At 41.6% G+C, this 19,267-nt stretch overlaps 1 protein-coding gene across 7 annotated transcripts in view; it reads right to left on the bottom strand.

Annotated features, from left to right (window-relative positions):
- Positions 1–19,267, bottom strand: part of TARBP2 (TARBP2 subunit of RISC loading complex) — a 72,189-nt gene that overhangs the window by 44,371 nt on the left and 8,551 nt on the right. For 6 of the 7 annotated variants that reach the window (XR_012881338.1, XR_012881340.1, XM_075851866.1 and 3 more), the window contains exons 4-8: positions 17,803–17,877; positions 16,389–16,461; positions 16,188–16,305; positions 13,942–14,069; positions 1,331–1,526 (exon numbers count right to left, since the gene is read on the bottom strand). Coding sequence is in view for 4 of the 7 variants with exons in the window: in XM_075851866.1 (XP_075707981.1) it covers positions 1,331–1,526; positions 13,942–14,069; positions 16,188–16,305; positions 16,389–16,461; positions 17,803–17,877 (590 nt within the window). In the remaining 3 variants the exon portion in view is untranslated. Of the gene's footprint in view, positions 1–698; positions 903–1,330; positions 1,527–13,941; positions 14,070–16,187; positions 16,306–16,388; positions 16,462–17,802; positions 17,878–19,267 lie in introns of all 7 variants that reach the window. The other variant, XR_012881339.1, reaches the window with a different exon arrangement.

Below are 19,267 nucleotides of genomic sequence, written 5' to 3'. Positions count from 1 at the left end.
TATGTAGAATGCCCCAATCTCTTGTGCTCTGCAGACTGTATGAGCTGCGGGATGTAATGGTTAATGTACAATCAATGTTGCTCCGTCCAATTTTCAGCTGAAATGTAAGACCTTTCTGAAATACTAATTCTATTATCTGTGTGGCTGGACTCATCCAATTTTCAGGCTTCACTGGCTTTCATTCAACTGTGGTACTCCAACTACATTCATTTTTAGAAACAGTATGGCTGACGTGGCAGTAACAGAGAGTAAAATGGTTTAAATCCGCTCTTCCTCAAGCTGAGAACTTTGAGGCAATCAGGTTGCTTGGGACTTGGCGTCCAACAACCTCATTAAAAAGACTGTGGTTGTTAGGCAGTGTATTCATAAGAACAAGGCTGGCAGAGAGGACTCTGCTGGTCTCAAAAGCTGAATTGCCACTGTGTTGACAGCAAAGAAGGGGGAGAAGCCTTCTGCCAGGATTTAAACCACTCTTATTTTAGTAAAATTCCTGCTGTTTACAATCTCAAAAAAACATTTTAACCATATTTTTTATCCCAAAATAATCCCCTTAAATTTTTCTTCCCCTTCCAAACCTAATATTGTTCTCCTCTCTCTAAGGACAGCATAGTATGAGTACAGATCCGCTCTATTAGCCCACACTGCAAAAAACATTGTGGCATTTGGCTAATAGCCATCAAACAATGCAGCAGATTCACCAGTGACTGACGGTTTGCTGTGTATCTGGCTGTATACATGGCAGCCAACCAATCGCTGTTGAGACCGCTCCCCTCATGAATACAGTAGTTCGTTATGAATCCCCTGCATTCTGTGATCCGCGTGCAAGTTACGCGTTAAGTTACAAACCAGAGCGTTCCAGGTTATGTTGGTGAACTATCTTAAACGCAACTGGTATTGGTTTCCTTAAGAGAGAGCAAAAAGGTAGATCACCATTATGCTATCCTTTCTTGAACCCTACTAAACAAGCCCCCCCCCCCAAATAAATAAATGAAATGGGGAAATATATATAATGTAATGGGACTTGTAAATAAACAGAAGCTATTGGCTGTAGCTACTGAGCACTGAAGCTTGCTGCCCAGTTTCCCACATTGCTTACTACTGGAGAGTTCAAGTGCTGGCAGTGAAATACAGGAGGAATCAGCTGTAAGCGGCAGATGGCTTTCTAATGATGGGCAATGTGGGTGGGCACAGGAAAATAACATAACAAAGGTGGATCAAGGCATGCTTCCTGATCCAAGTGGGTCCGTTTTATAAATAAGGTTCCAATTATAAAACATGAAAAAAAGAAGCATGTATGAGCATAATACAGCAGTATAAATCCTCATCTTACCAATATCAAGATAACTGATCTGAAAGCTTTGTTCCTCAGACAGGTCTTGGAGAAGGGAGCAGAAGCCAGAACTAACAATAGTGAGTGGGTGACTTCTCAGGTGAAGGATCTTTTCTCCAGCAGAGTTTCGCAGAGAGTCCCAAGTACAGGCTACACCTCGACTTCTGTTTCCATCCAGTCTTCCCCCTCCTGTACTCTGCACACACACAAACAAACCATCACTAAAATGTCTTCATTACACAGAGATACAGCCAGAGTGCAAGTGTGCTCAGTGGATCTGTCACCTTAATATATTATTATAAGGGCAGCACATTACAGAAGCAGGTCTATACGTCTAGCAGCCAAAATGGCACAAAAAAAAAAAGTTATGCTATTTGGCTAATATGAGCACTGAAAGAATACAATTCTGATATAGTTAGGAGCTTGCTGTATTCATGAGGGGAGAGCTCCCCCTGCCTTCCTCTGCGGTGACTGACAGTCTGCTGTGAATGTAAACATAGGCTGTAAATCACCAGCCTGAGTACAGTGGACTCAGAACTATTATTTCTGCGCTCCGATTAGCCAAACGGCGCAACATTTGTTTTGGTGCATTTTTGGCTACAAGGCGTATAGACCTGTGGCTGTAATATGCTGCCCCTACATACACTGAATAGCCACTTTGTTAGAGACATATGTTTTTTCCCGATTGGAGCTTCCCTGTAAAAAAAATGTATTATGTTAGAATGGAGATCAGCATAAAATCAAGTGAGTAAATTTTCCATTAACCCTTTCATGCCGACAATCTGTAGATACACATCCTTTTCGCACATACCCCGTGCTGCCAGGACGTGTATATACAGATCTATGTTCCAGCCGGCGTAGCGCTGTGAAAAGCGCTCGGACGCCGGCTGTGTCAGTGTCTGCGTCTCCCCAGCAACCTATTCTCTAACAGCCGAACCGATTGGTTCGGCTACAGAGAATACGATCACCGTTATTAACCGCTTCCTGACCGCCCACAGTAAATTCACGTCGGCGCTTGCTGGGCTCTGTGCAGCGCCGACGTGAATTCACAGTGGGTGCTAAAAGCGCGATCCGGGTGTCTCAGAGTAGTGCCGACACCCGGATCGCGCTGTTAACCCCTGCCTCTGGTCCCGGAGACATGATCAGGACCGGATTGGTTCAGGTCCCGATCATGTGATCGCAGGGAAAGTTTGTTGTAGCAACAAACTTTCCCGAGGGCCGATTGCGGGTGCTGCTGTCAGTTGCATGGCAAAACCGGAGGCCATACAACAGCCTACGGGTCTGCCATTCATGGAAGCCTATGAGGACCAGCTGGTCCTCATAGGCTTCCTGTCAGTGTGACTGTCAACGTCACACTGACAGTTTATAACATGTTACACTACCTAGGTAGTGTAATGTATTATAGCAGCCATCAGTGCTGCAGGTCTTCAAGTAGAACAAGTAAAAAAAGTAATAAAAATGCTTTATAAAAGTGTAAAAACAAGTTATAATTTACAAAAATAAGTCTTTTATTATAGGAAAAAAAATAAAACGTTAACACAGTACACATATTTGGTATCACCGCGTTGGTAACGACCCAAACTATAAAACTATAATATTATAAAAAGTGATCAAAAATTCGCATGTACCCCAAAATAATACCAATAAAAACTACAACCCGTCCCGCAAAAAACAAGCCCTTACACAGCTTTTTTGACGGAAAAATAAAAAAAATTATGTCTCTCAGAATATTGTGACATAGAAAATAAATAATTTTATAGAAAAGTGATTTTATTGCGCTAACGCCACAAAACATAAAAAGAACTATATACATATGGTATCGCCGTAATCGTATCGACCCGCATAATAAAGTAAAATGTCATTTATAGCGTACAGTGATTACTGTAAAAAAAAAAAAAAAACGAACAAAAAAACATTGTCAGAATGTATGTTTTTTTTGTCACTTTGGTTGTCAAAAAAATTTGAATAAAAAGCGATCAAAAAAAATTGTAACGTAACAAATAAGCCCTCGCACGGCTCCGGTGGAGGAAAAAAAAAAGATTTGGCGCTCAGAATATAGCGACAGAAATTGTAGTGTCCAAAAGCGGATAAGATTGGGCAACATTTATCAGTGCGATACCGGCCACATAGATATGAATTATTTACCCCATTATTATACCCTCTTATTATGCCCAGCTTACATATGCCACCACATTATAAACTGAAACACCAGCCAAACCCCAAACAGAACTATTACCAAGTAAAATCTGCGTCCAAAAGCCAAATGGCGCTCCTTCCCTTCTGAGCTCTGCTGTGGGTCCAAACAGCAGTGTATTACCACATATGGGGTATTGCCGTAATTGGGAGAAATAGCTTTACAAGTTTTGGGGTGCTTTTTATTCTTTATTCCTTGTAAAAATTACATTTTTTTTATATTTTTCCAGAAAAAAAGTAGATTTTCATTTTTACAGACATATTCCAATAAATATAGCAAAAGACCTGTCGGGTCAAGATGCTAACAATACCCCTAGATAAATTCCTTGAGGTGTGTAGTTTCCAAAACCACTTTTGGGGAGAGTCCACTGTTTTGGCACCACGAGACCTCTTCAAACCTGACATGGTGCCTAAAATATATTCTAAAAAAGGAGACCTCAAAATCCACTAGGTGCTCCTTTGCTTTTGAGGCCGGTGCTTCAGTCCATTATCACACTAGAGCCACACTTGGGATATTTCTAAAAACTGCAGAATCTGGGCAATAAATATTGAGTTGCATTTCTCTGGTAAAACCTTCTGTGTTACAGAAAAAAATGTATTACAAATGAATTTTGGCAAAAAAAAAAAAAAAGAAATTTGTAAATTTCACCTCTATTTTGCTTTAATTCCTGTGAAACGCCCAAAGGGTTAATAAACTTTCTGAATGCTGTTTTGAATACTTTGAGGGGGTGCAGTTTTTAAAATGGGGTGATTAATGGGGTCTATCTAGTACATAAGGCCCTCAAAGCCACTTCAGAACTGAACTGGTCCTTGACAAAATCGCCTTTTGAAATGTTCTTGAAAATGTGAGAAATCGTGGCTAAAGTTCTAAGCCTTGTAACGTCCTAGAAAAATAAAATAATGTTCAAAAAACAATGCAAATATAAAGTAGACATATGAGGGATGTTAATTAGCAACAATTTTGTGTGGTATTACTAACTGTTCTACAAGTAGATTACATTTAAAATTAGAAAAATTATAATTTTTGCAAATTTTCTTTACATTTTGGTGTTTTTCCCAAATAAGCTATGAATTTATTGACCAAATTTTTCCACCAACATAAAGTACAATATGTCACGAGAAAACAATCTCTGAATCGCTTGGATAGGCAAAAGCATTCCAGAGTTATTACCACATAAAATGGCACGTCAGATTTGAAAAAATGGGGCTGGTCGTTGAGGCATCGATGACCCTTGGTCCTGAAAGGGTTAATCAGTTTTAGTGTGAACCTACATTAGAATGGGAAAACTGAGCGATCTTAACGGCTGCAAACCAGTATGGTTATTGGTGCTACACTAGCCGGGCCAGTATTTCAAAAACCGCCAACCTTGTGGGGTTTCCTAGTGCAATGGTGTCGAGAGTATACGAAAATGGTGTGATCAAGGAAAAACATCCAGTGAAAGGGGTTCATGTGGACATAAACATCTTGTTGACAACAAAGGTCAGAGGAGGATGTCAAGAACCGTTCTAACGAACAGGCGGTGCAGTCAAGCAAATTGCAGCCGAATACAACGCTGGTGCTCGAACTAATGTGTCCGGACGCACAACTCATTGTTCTTTAGCACAGGTCAGCTAGAACAGTAGACAACAAGTTCAAGTCCCATTGCTGTCTAAGGGAAACAGACAGGCAAGACTCCGGTGGGAAAATGAGAACAATGGATCACTGAGCAGTGGGAAAACATTGCCTGGTCAGATGAACCCAGATTTCTGCTGCACCATGCGGATATGAGGATCAGAATTTGGCACAAGCTGCATCAATTAACCCTTCCGGTCAACAGTCCAGGCTGGTGAAGGTGGAGCAATGGTGTTGGGAATGTTTTCTTGGCACACCCTGGGTCCCCGGATACCTGTGGATGGAAGTTTGAACAGTACGGCTTACCTAAGCATCGTGGCCGACCAAGTTCATCCCTTTATGGCAGCTGTTTACCCTATTGCAGAAAGACACTTTAGCGGCAACTGCGAGAAGCTTCTCAGTCCTAATGGGACAATATTCCTGCAGAATAATTTCAACGCCTAATGGAATCTATGCCATGACGAATTGCTGAAGTTTGAAGGCCAAAAGAGGGCCAAATGTGCTACTAAATGGGTGCCTCTAATAAAGTGACCATTCAGCGTAGGGCAGCATATTCAGCTGACAGATCAAAAATAAAGTGTACCTGCTAGTTCAGATAACATTTCAAAGAGGCAGATCTTACAGCGGAAGTAATTGGCATATACTTTGTTACTAAAAATCCGGGTCCTGGGCCCCTCGGCGATCACAGAGAAGTAGAATTACATGTAACCATTTAAATTGCATCCAAATGCCCTAATAGGGCATAAGGAAGGGTTGTCACCAGGGCACAAAATGTTAAAGGGCTTGTCTCATGTTTAGTTAGAGAACGGACAGACTCTCCCCTGAGTACAGCAGATATATGAAGACTGATTTACAGAACCTATAAACTTTCATAGATTGCTGCTCAGAAGAATTAGTTCTCACAGTAAATAGGAATCCAGTAGTTATCATGGACACTCGGGATTTACACAGACTGCAGGAGGAGACTCATTAAAACAATGGGCGCACAAGGTAAATTCAGCATACGGCAGATTTATAGCTTTAAGATTCACCTGCTTGTAAACTGAAATGTTATCATATATAATACTCTCCCTGGAATTTATTAAGAAGGCCCCTTTCACACTGCATTTCCCCTGCACATTTGACGTACCCAAAGGCTCCAATTATATGGGCATGTCGGGATACTGCGTAGTCAACGATACTATTCTATCCAGAGGCATCCTGCAAAAAAGGTATATCGCACGGTAAACGTTTGGTTTTTTAAATGGGAGCCTCTGGGTGACGGATGCCGCGGTTAGGCATCTGTCACAGCCTCTGTGTATATGTCTAACGGAGACCATAAACACAGAGTGAAAGGACCATAACGAAGAACAAGGATTACATTTTAAGTATTTTTAATAGCAACATTGTACTGCATGTAAAATATTACAATAATTTGATGACCGGTATCTAGGCTAAAAGCATAAAAACAAAAAAACTTGACACCAGATGGCGCTATATAGAAATTGGGAATGGAGACCTCTAAGGCCCTGTTCACACTTTTTTTTTGCAGGCAGAAAATTCTGCCTCAAAATTTTGAGGCAGATTTTGATGGGCGCGTTTTTTCCGCTCACACCCATTTAGTGCCACGGGCAAAAACGCAGCGAAATACGCTTTCTCTCCCTCCCATTAATTTCAATGGGAGGTCAGAGGCGTAAACGTCTGAAGATAGGGCATGTCGCTTCTTTTTACCACAAGCGTTTTTTACCGCTCACGGTAAAAAAAAACGCGTCCGCCTCCCATTGAAATTAATGGGAGGCATTTTCGGGCGTTTTTTGGCGCGTTTTCCAATGCGGTTTCCACGTAAAAAAACTTGTCAATGGCTTGAGGCCCAGTACCCATCCTCCCCCATGAGACTTCATCTGAGAGAAGACTGTATGCGAGTGCGGAGGGATTTGCGTACTAGTAAGTGGCTGTCATTAAGGACTTAACGCAACGTACTGGTACGTTGTGTGGCTGATGCAGGCTCAGAAGCTGAGCCCGCACCATCGCCAGCAGGTGTCAGGTGTATATTACAGCTGACACCCTGCTGCATGCCCAGGACCGGAGCTAGCCTTCGATCCGGCCGATTAACCTTAGATGCAGCGCTCAAATGCAAGCGCTGCATCTATGTTGTTTCCTGGAGGATCTGAACCCCGCAATGCAATCGCGGTGTTCCGATGACTGCTCTGGCAGACTGGAGGCCTAACAATGGTAACGATTAGCAACTATTTTGTGTGGTATTACGATCTGTTTTACAAGTATATACATTTCAATTTAGAAAAATGCTAATTTTTGCAAATTCTCTCTAAATTTTGGTCTTTTTCACAAATAAACACTGAATGTATCGACCACATTTTACCACTAACTTAAAGTCCAATGTGTCATGAGAAAATCTCAGAATCGCTTGAAAAAATAAAAGAATTCCAAAGTTATTATCACATAAAGGGACACGTCAGATTTGAGAAAAATGGCCTGGTCCATTAGGCGAAAACAGGCTGTGTCCTTAAGGGTATGTTCACACGCTGAGAGGCAGTTACGTGTGAAAAGACAGACTGTTAACAGCTGCCTCGTTTCACACGTAAAAGCTCCTCCTCGTAATTTACGAGGCGTCTGAGACGCTCGTAAACCTTGAGCCGTGCTTCATTGATTTCAATGAAGAACGGCTCAAATTACGTGGCAAAGAAGTGCCCTGCACTTCTTTGCCGAGGCAGTAAATTTACGGGTCGTCGTTTGACAGCTGTCAAACGACGACTCGTAAATAACAGGTCGTCTGCACAGTACGTCGGCAAACCCATTCAAATGAATGGGCAGATGTTTGCCGACGTATTGTAGCCATATTTTCAGACGTAAAACGAGGCATAATACGCCTCGTATACGTCTGAAATTTGGCCGTGTGAACATACCCTAAGGAGTTTTCCCACGAGACACATTTATGACATATCCACAGGATGTGTCATAAAGGTCAGATAGATGCGGGTCCAACACCTATCTCTAGAACTGGGCCCCCTAAACGCCGTTCTAGCTTTGTCTGCTCTCGCTGACTCCCGGCCACTTCCTGGATATATGGGCGGGAGTTATGAAAAAAGCGTATCTCGCTGAGCTATGCTGTTTCCGTAAATCCCATAGTAGTGAATGGCAGTTACGGAAGCAGCGTAGCATGCAAGCTACGCTGTTTCCGTAACTACCATTCAGTTCTATGGGACATGCGGAAACAGCATAGCTCAGCGAGATACGCTTTTTTCGTAACTCCCGACCATGTAACCTTTTTCACAGTCGGAATTCAGCCGCAACACAGCGGCAGAACGGGGATTAGGGGAGATAGGTGAGATGGGACCTGCATCTATCTGACATATCCCGTGGATATGTCATAAATGTCTCATGGGAAAACCCCTTTAATAGAATACCAAGATCTAAGCTCTAGCCATTATATTCTATTTGCAGCAATTGTTTAAAGTCAGGAGATATTACATACGTCCTTGGCAGTGAAAGGATTAAAAAGTGTCATCTGCTTTGGAAAAAGCGGTGTGGCTTATTCATAGACATATTTTTCAGCGCATTTGCTCTAGAAAATGTGCGTAAACGCAATTAAAAAAAAAAATTCCCATTGTGCCTTAACTCCTTCCCACTGCAGCCACTTTTATCCTTCCTGACCGAGCCTCATTTTTCTAATCTGACATGTTTCACTTTATGTGGTAATAACTCCGGAATGCTTTCACCTATCCAAGCGATTCTGAGATTGTTTTCTCGTGACACATTGGACTTTATGATACTGGCAAAATTTGCTCGATATGTTCAGTATTTAATTGTGAAAAACACCAAAATTTAGCGAAAAATTGCAAAAATTAGCATTTTTCGCAATTTAAATGCATCTGCTTGTAAGACAGGCAGTTATACCACACAAAATTGTTGCTAATTAACATCCCCCATATGTCTACTTTAGATTGGCATCGTTTTTTGAACATCCTTTTATTTTTCTATGACCTCACAAGGCTTAGAACTTTAGCAGCAATTTCTCACATTTTCAAGAAAATTTCAAAAGGCTATTTTTACAGGGTCCAGTTCAGTTGTGAAGTGGCTTTGAGGGCCTTATATATTAGAAACCCCCAAAAAGTCACCCCATTTTAAAATCTTCACCCCTCAAAGTATTCAAAACAGCATTTAGAAAATGTCTTAACCCTTTACACATGTCACAGGAATTAAAGCAAAGTAGAGGTGAAATTTACAAATTTCATATTTTTTTGCAGAAATAAATTTTTAGTACAATTTTTTTTATAACACAGAAGGTTATACCAGAGAAATGCAACTCAATATTTGTTGCCCAGTTTCTGCAGTTCTAGGAAATATCCCACATGTGGCCGTAGCGTGCTACTGGACTGAAGCACCGGCCTCAGAAGCAAAGGAGCACCTAGTGGATTTTGGGGCCTTATTTTTGTTAGAATAAATTTTAGGCACCATGTCAGGTTTGAAGGGCTCTTGCGGTGCCAAAACAGTCAAAATCCCCCAAAAGTGACCCCATCTGGGAAACTACACACCTCAAGGAAATTATCTAGGGGTACAGTGAGCATTTTGACCGCACAGGTTTTTTACAGAAATTATTGGAAGTAGGCCCTGAAAATTAAAATCAACATTTCTTCAAAGAAAATGTAGGTTTAGCGATTTTTTTTCTCATTTCCACAAGGACTAAAGGAGAAAAAGCACCGCAAAATTTGTAAAGCAATTTCTTCCGAGTAAAACAATACCCCACATGTGGTAATAAACGGTTGTTTGGAGACACGGCAGGGCTGAGAAGGGAAAGCGCGCTATTTGGCTTTTGGAGCTCAAGTTTAGCAGGAATGGTTTGCGGAGGCCATGTCACATTTACGAAGTCCCTGAGGAGACAAAACAGTGGAAACCCCCCACAAGTGACCCCATTTTGGGAGACTACACCCATTGAGGAAATTATCTAGGGGTATAGTGAGCGATTTGACCCCACAGGTTTTTTGCAGAAATTATTGGAAGTAGGCCGTGAAAATAAAAATCAACATTTTTTCAAAGAAAATGTAGGTTTAGCTTATTTTTACTCATTTCCACAAGGACTGTAGGAGAAAAAGCACCACAAAATTTGTAAAGTAATCTCTCCCGAGTAAAACAATGCCCCACATGTGGTAATAAACGGCTGTTTGGAGACACGGCATGGCTTAGAAGGGAAAGAGCGCTATTTGGCTTTTGGAGATCACATTGAGCAGGAATGGTTTGCGGCGGCCAGGTCACATTTGCAAAGCCCCTGAGGGGAAAAAACAATGAAAACGCCCAAAAAGTGACACCATTTAGGAAACTACACCTCTTGAGGAATTCATCTAGGGGCGTAGTGAGCATTTTGACCCCACAGATGTTTCATAGAATTTATTAGAATTGGGCAGTGAAAATAAAAACAATCCTTTTTCTTCAATAAGACGTAGCTTTAGCGCAAATTTTTTCATTTTCGCAACAAATAAAGGAAAAAAAAGAACCCAACATTTGTAAAGCAATTTCTCCCGAATACGGCAATACCCCATATGTGGTCATAAACTGCTGTTTGGGCACACGGCAGGGCTCAGAAGGGAAGGACCTCCATTTGGAGTGCAGATGTTGCTGGATTGGTTTCTGGGCGCCTGTGGGCCCAAAACAGTGGAAACCCCCCAGAAGTGACCCAATTTTGGAAACTACACCCCTCAATGCATTTACCTACGGGTGTAGTGAGCATGTTAACCCTGCAGGTGTTTTGTAGAAATTAGTGTGAACTCGATGTTGCAGAGTGAAAATTTGATTTTTTTTCCACAGATATGTGGACAATATGTGGTGCCCAGCTTGTGCCACCATAACAAGACAGCTCTCTAATTATTATGCTGGGTTTCCTGGTTTTAGAAACACCCTACATGTGGCCCTAATCTCTTGCATGGACAGTCGACCAGGCTCAGGAGTGAAGCGTACCATGTAAAATTGAGGCCTAATTTGGCGATTTACACAGTATTGGTTCACAACTGCAGAGGCTCAGATGTGAAATAATAAAAATAAACCCCTGAGAAGTGACCCCATTATGGAAACTGCACCCCTCAAGGCATTTATTAAGGGGTGTAGTGAGCATTTTCACCCCACAGGTCTTTTCCATAAATGAATGCGCTGTGGATGGTGCAAATTAAAAATTTATATTTTTCCCTAGATATGCCATTCAGTGGCAAATATGTCGTGCCCAGCTTATGCCACTGGAGACACACACCCCAAAAATTGCTAAAACGGTTCTCCCGGGTATGACGGTGCCATATATGTGGAAGGAAACTGCTGTTTGGGGACGCTGTAGGGTTCAGATGGGAGGAAACGCCATTTGGCTTTTGGAGCGTGGATTTTGCTTGGTAGTAGTTTTGTTTGGAGTCTTACTGGTGTTTCCGTTTATAATGTAGGGCATATGTAAGCCGGGCGGAGTATATAAGGGGCATAGTCAGGTGGTATAATAATGGGGTAAAAAAGAACAATAAAATAATCCATAGATGTGTGTTACGCTGTGAAGCAATCCTTTCTGCACAGGCCGGTGTCGCACTGATAAATGGTGTCATTTCTTATCCCCCTTTTGGTCCACACTCCGCGCCTTTGTACTTTGGGGAATTTTGCTGGGAAAGTGTTGTCCTGGTATAATACGGGCACCGTCGCTTCCAGCGGATATGTTTGGGCCCTCCCTTTCCTGGTTCCCTAATTTTAGGTCCTTGATAAATCGCCTCTTCAAACAGAAGAAATGTTCCCCCGGGCTGCACAACTGCATATTTTTTTATTTCCTGACTTATTGGAGCCATAACTAATTTTATTTTTCATAGACGTAGCGGTATGAGGGCTGGTTTGTTGCGGGACGAGCTGTAGTTATTATTGGTACCATTTTGGGGTACATGTGACTTTTTGATCACCTTTTATCCTATTTTTTGGGATGCCAGGTAAACAAAAAACGCAATTCTGGCACAGCTTTTGTCTTTTTTTTTTATACAGCGTTCACCACGCATTATAAACTACATGTTAACTTTATTCTGCGGGTCAGTACGATTCCGGCGATACCTAATTTATAGCACTTTTTTATGTTTTACAACTTTTTGCACAATAAAGTAACTTTTGTAAAAAGAATGTATTTTTTCTGTCGCCAAGTTGTGAGAACCATAACTTTTTAATTATTTTGTCGACGGAGGTGCATGAGGGCTTGTTTTTTGCGGGACGAGCTATAGTTTTTATAGGTAACATTTTTGGATACGTGCGACTTTTTGATCACTTTTTATTCTAACATTTGTAGGGCAAAGTGACCAAAAAACAGAAACTCTGGTAACGTTTTTTACGCTGTTCACCGCGTGCAATAAATAATATAATATTTTGATACCTCCGGTCGTTACGGTCGCGGCGATACCAAATACATATGGTTTATTATTATTTTTCAATAATAAAGGACTTGATAAGAGTAAAAGGGGGATTGTGTTTTATTTGATTACTTGAAACTTTTATTTTTTGCACTTTTTTATACTTTTTTTTACACTTTTTCTCAAGTCCCACTAGGGGACTTGAAGGTCCAACGGTCATATTTTTTTTTTTCTAATACATTGCACTACCTATGTAGTGCTATGTATTAGATCTGTCAGTCATTCACTGACAGCAAGCCGATTAGGCTTCGCCTCCCGGTGGGGCCTAAATCGGCTTCCGTAATGGCAGAGCAGGAGACCATTGTGTCTCCTGTTGCCATAACAGCAGTCGCCAGTCCTGATTGCCTGTCAGGGCTGGCGATCTGCTAGTAACCGCTACGATGCAGCGATCGCTTTCGATTGCTGCATCGAAGGGGTTAATGGCAGGGATCGGAGCTAGCTCCGGTTCCTGCCGTTACAGGTGGATGTCAGCTGTAAAGTACAGCTGACTTCCACCGCTGATGACACCGGATCAGCTCCTGACCCGGCGCCATCTTGCCGGCAGCTACGGAAGCCGATCAGGCTCCGCCGCCGGGCGGATCTTGACCGTCTTCGGTGCTAGGCAGACCGGGAGGCCAGTATTAGGCCTCCGGTTGCAATTGCAGCCACCGGAACCCCGGCAATTTCATTACTGGGGTTCCGATGAGCTGCAAACACCTTAAGTGCAGCGATCGCGTTTGAGCGCTGCACTTAAGGGGTTAATGGCGGGGATCGAAGCTAATTTCGGTCCCCGCCGTTACAGCCGGATGTCAGCTGTAAGATACAGCTGAGATCCGACGATGATGGCACCGGCTCAGCTTCTGAGCCGGTCCCAAACATTCGGCGTACATGTACGGCAAGATGCGGGAAGTCAATGCTTTCCATGACGTACATGTACGGCAAATGTCGGGAAGGGGTTAAAAGGGTAACTAAACCTTCAAAAAACTACTGACATGTTGAAGCGGCAGAAGCGCTCGAGTGAGCGCTCAGCCGCTTGCTTTCTGATCGGCTTTTCTCGGAAAGCCAAGCAGTTGGTGTACGGGCTCATGGACTTTCGATTGAGCCTGTACACCAATTGCTCTGCTTTTCTGAGAAAAGCCGATCACAAACAAGGAGACTCAGCACTCACCTGAGCGCTTCTGCCGCTTCGTTTTAGCGATTATTGGGGGTCTCAGTGCTCGGACCCTCACCGATCAAAAATTCTGACATGTCACTATGAAACGTCAGAAGTTTTTTGAAGGTTTAGTTACCCTTTAAGAAGTGTATTATTGCATGAAAGTAATGTAAGTGAAGTTATGGGGTGCAGCAATGTAAGGGCTACAAATCTAAGGGCTGATACAATAAACCTATATATAAACAAAATCCATCTGACTGATAAATACCATAGAAAATTGATCCTCTTCAGGCTCTGGTTCTCCATTTTCCCTGTGTTCGCTGGGTACCCTGTGAATCTGTAGAAGCATCTTGGCGGCAGCATTCCTTTTCGCCAGCTTCTTGGATGTGCCACTCCCTAGGAATAAATTAATTGTAAGCTTCTGTAATATTTTGCTATAACTCAAACTTTCTTTGAAAACAGTGACCTGGTAGACGCCCTTCCCTCTTAGGGCTAAAAATATGGCCAGATTTACAGTCAGCAGTTGGTAGAACATTAGTTGTCTACACACTTCATGATATCCAGCTGTAGTCAGAAGGATATAGACGGCATGGGGATATACCGGTATCCCTTCATTCGTGCATCAATTATATTATGAGCACAGGAACATTGATCGCATTGGGGGGCAAATAATGTTCAGATCTGATAAAGCCAATCACTACGGCTACTTACATAAAGACTGATTGTACCAATAACCGCTACAAGTAAACCCAGTCATATGACCATATCCAACACGGATGTAAATTTCATATTCAGAAAAAGTAGCAGGATCCATATAGATCCAGGTCTAAGATTTTTCTGATACTCTACAAATTAATGAACGTGTACAGCTGCATGTATGAGATAAAAAAATAAATATATATATATATATATATATATATATATATAACTGGAAGCAAATCCACAATAAGAACAAAGGGACGTTTGCGTCTCATGGTTATTCATGAAGGGAATGTCTAGGCAATGCTCTCTTCACTAAACCGCCTGGACTCCAGCCTGATACATTGTAGCAAACTATCAGATATCTCTGCAGCTGCTGCTGTTTAGGTCACAGATCATTGCCTACACTGGACACAATTGTATTCACTTCTCAGCTGAGAGTAGGACTAGGTATGGAACAGTTTGCAGCCTCTGAATGTAAACAAGAATGTTTTCATTCACTGACAGTAATCATATTTAGAAAGTGGCAAAGAATTGAAAGTATATAAGAAAAATGTTGAACTTTCTTTTATACAGTGATTAAGCTTTATTTACCTAAAATCAGAAAACCCCTTTAATGTATTAACACAAACCTGAGAAGCGAGAACTGTGTTTTCCGAATTACAAACTTAAGCCGGTCAGCTATATGTCATACAAGTTGGCAAGTACTTTAGCCATTTCCTGCACTGTAATAGTATGGCACAGGCACAGCTCCATGCAAAGCAGGTATCAGCTGTAACATACAGCTGACACCCTGCTGCAACGGGTGGGATCAGAGTGGATGCCGATGCCGGGATCAGAGTTGACCTCTCAGAAGCCACGGTCAATACTAACCGTGACACCTAAGTGGTTTTACAGAGCGAGGGGGATTTCTCTGTAAGCCCTTCGGCACCCTGGCTACGTGATCACGGGGTGCTGATAAGATGCCATTCAGCCAGAGTGCCCAACAATGGCCCCCGAGTCTGCCATATTCCAGGGCCCATTAGGTCAAGTCCCATTTCGCCGTAATCGGAACGACCAGCAGAATAAAGTTAACATATTTTTAATGCATAGTGAACGCTGTAAAAATAAATCCCAAAAACAATTGCAAAATTGTTTCTATTTCTCAACCAAATTTTTTTTAAAAACATAATTCAATATTATATATGTACCCCAAAATATGGTGACATTATAAAATACAACCCATTCCACAAAAACAACCTCTATCACAGCTACAGCAACTAAAAAAGTTATGGCTTTTGGAATGTGAAAAACAAATAAAAACACTGCGTCTTTAAGAGACTAAAACATCGCCAACACAATAAAAACGTGGCATATATTTAAGGATTTATAAAAGTTGCTACTTTAGTTCTACTTAGTCTGTCTAGATGACCTCACACATCGACTAGAAGAATACTAATTTAGGCAATGTATTTTTCATTTTTGTTTCTTCCTCCCCAGTCTCTATTAACCACGGCATCTAAGTGGTTAAATGGACCGGATCGGAGTTATCTCTGATCCTGGCTGTTGCAGTGAGGTGTCGGCTGAAGCACCCAGCTGACACGCGTTAAGTATGGAGCGGGATCAGCCCGCTCCATATTCCCCCTTGGTGGCTGTGATATACATATACGTCACATGTAGCCAAGGAGTTAAAGCAGAAACAAAGCGTAAAAGTAGCAATATACATCCCATAGAGGCTGAGAGGTTATAACATACTAAAACGCATGTTCTCTGAGTTGCAGTTATGAACTCTATTTTCAGGAGCCCGGTGATGTCTAACCAGCAGTGCTCACATACCAATCTCTAGAAACCGCTCCACCCTACAGGTCATGGTGAACTCTTTCCTGTGCGCTGGTCCAGACTCCTGTGTTACGGTGTATTCTGGAAGTCTCCAGCCTTTCTGTACCACCAGCTCCTAACAAATGAAAAATGGGTAATAACAGAAAAAAACACACATCTTGAAATGTAGCAAAATGATTATAGGACAGAAATATTCACCTGTAGGGCCCCCACAGGATTACACTCTGACTGCTGCGCAGACAAAGGCGGCTTCATGTCAATGCTGTTATTCCTAAAAAGAAAAAAGACAAGGCCCCAAGGATAAGTGGATAAGACAAAGCCCTGTTCACATCAGATAAATCTTTTATATGAAAAGCAGGATAGAGAGGGAGACATTACTTATGCAAATATAATGGAAAGTTTCTATGCCTGTGCCTAGATCCGAAGTTCATTTTATTTTGGTATCTATATGGGCCCTCGGTTTGTTTGCCATCATTGACGTTTTAGAAATATCTAATAAAAGTTCAAATTTCATATTCAGCCATTTTGCAAGGATTCTCGGGCTGTATATTGTATCTGTCATCTCTCTCAAAAGGACATTTGGTAGGAGTATCACCAGGACAACCAGGTCAGTGGATCTAAGCCAATAAGCATCACCAAGAATCTTCTCACCAATGAAGCTGGCACGAAACATCACAGCACATTAAAACTGCTTGCTTTTCAGCCTCCGTAGTCGGATGAGCCCATAGTAGATTTTTGGATGAAACATGTCAGGATATGTGGCGACCACAGCCTTTGTGGCCGACTATTAGGTAGTGGTTTTCTTAGGGCTATTTGTTTTTGTGAGGAGGCGTGTCAGGACAGGGTGGCCCTTTTACCCTGTATTGCAGGCAGTACAGGGAATACTAAGCTCAGATGGTCTCATCCCTTGCAATATTTGACATACCTTTCACATCTGACATCAGAAAATTCCATGATTTTGACTCGGGTGGCACCTGCTCAGATGTGTAATCTTATTTACACTTGGGTGATACTCCTCAGCTCTATCAATATTTTCTTCTTGGAACATTGATGCTTTTATGAAATTTTACATGCAAGTTTCTTAAATGGACATTTATTAAGCGTTATGTTTTATAGAAATCTTCACCCACCTATTTGATCCTGTAAATTATTGGTGAAACTCGAGGAATACCCTAGTATTACTGCTTTCTTTTTTTTTACTGCAAGCAACAAGGAAGAATTCTCCCAAAAAATAATGTAACTTTTGTTGATTACTTTTAAAGCATCTTAAGTTTAATGAAAGTTATCGCTTAATACATTGACCAATAGGGGGAGTTCACACAGAGTTTTTTTTACGTAGAAACCGCATCGGAAAACGCGCCAAAATACAGCCGCGGGCGAAAAACACGTCAGACGGAATGCAGGCAGATCGAAATCTGCCTCAAAATTCCAGACGGAATTTTGAGGCAGATTTTTCTGCTTGCAAAAAAACTCTGTGAACAGGGCCTTAGTGTTCAGCCACCAGTTATCATCACTGATCCACCCCGTCATCGTTGGAAAAGAGAAAAAACAAAACAACACATGATGGTTCACTCCACGGTTCCAAAAATATGGTTTATTTGCAATGGTTTACCTTGATATTGGTGGAGATGGAGACGCCTCAGTCTTTACTGTTACTTCTTCGGGTGTTTCTGCCGTGTATGTAATACTATGGATGATAGAAAGAAACACACATCCATTCTTAATCTCTAGCTTTATTTCCAGAATCATTAGTAGAACATTCAAAATTGTAATATACAAATGTTTGGATGTTTAGGAAAAAATAGCTTGTATTCATCCACAATTTCAGGTAGCATTTGTAGAATTCTCCTATCCTGTAATATTTTGCTTATTGTTGTAACTTGGGGTTATATGCCATCTCAATGGGATCTAATGGCTGGGTAGCTCTGCCATTCATGCCCACTGGCTTCAAAATCAGGCACTAACAATGTTTTTAATACAGGTGAATAGACATGAGGATAGTGCATATGAATGTTTTCATGTCCTGCCAGTCTAGGTTTCCTTCAGTCACATTTATCAAGAAAGCTGCTTTGTGCAGTTTGGAACCATTAAAGTGAGGGAACCTTTCATGAGACAACCCTGGTCCATATCCTTTATTAAGGACATACGGATGTTCCTTCACTCCAGACCCACCTATATGAGCCAGCATAGAAAGCCACTTTTAGCCTGTGGTGAGACAAACCCATTTAAAAGGGGCTGTCTTGCACAGTAAAAAGGTTTGTCCAAACTCTAACATATGTACTGCAGTAGAGAGCAGATTTGCAGGGCAGTGGCTTAAAGGGGTTTTCCCACCAGAGAAAATGATGGCATCTACTGTAGCATATTCAATCACTTTCTGATTGGTGGAGGTCCAACCGCGGGGACCCCGACTAATCCGGAAAATGAATGGGCCTGGGGCTCATTAAAAGATTTTCTCGGCACAGCTGTGCTACCTACAAACACACATTTTTGGCCAATACAAAAAAAATTATCTAAAAACTTACTAAAAAAAGTTTAGTAAAATGGTACATGCAGTTCTTTTTCGCATGCAGTGGGTTTTCCTACCTGCAACTTTTTACATGGCGTTTTTCACATTGCAAATCATGATTCCAAGATCATGTGATGCAAAGATTCCTCTTTGCAACACATGATTTGTTCTGGGAAAAAAAAAAGCCACAAAAAACTGCAACAGACATTGACACTTGCGTTTTTATTAAGAGGCAAAAAAACGAAAAAACCTATGGAGGTAAAAACGCCAAAGCTAGCCTTGTTGCGATTTTGAAAGAACGCCACTGACCAAAAAAAATGGCACCTAAAAAAATTTATGTTTGTAGTGCGTTTTATATTTCCCTATTCACTTTAAAGAGGCTCTGTCACCACATTATAAGTGCCCTATCTCCTACACAATGTGATCGGCGCTGTAATGTAGATAACAGCAGTGCTTTTTATTTAGAAAAACTATCAATTTTGACGGAGTTATGATCTGTTTTAGATTTATGCTAATGAGTTTCTTAATAGATCACTGGGCGTGTTTTTACTTTTAGACCAAGTGGGCGTTG

Source organism: Rhinoderma darwinii, chromosome 2 (assembly GCF_050947455.1).
Source record: "Rhinoderma darwinii isolate aRhiDar2 chromosome 2, aRhiDar2.hap1, whole genome shotgun sequence".
NCBI lineage: Eukaryota > Metazoa > Chordata > Amphibia > Anura > Rhinodermatidae > Rhinoderma > Rhinoderma darwinii.
The sequence above is the reverse complement of the archived record's forward strand: the minus strand, read 5'-3'. Positions and strand labels throughout refer to the sequence as shown.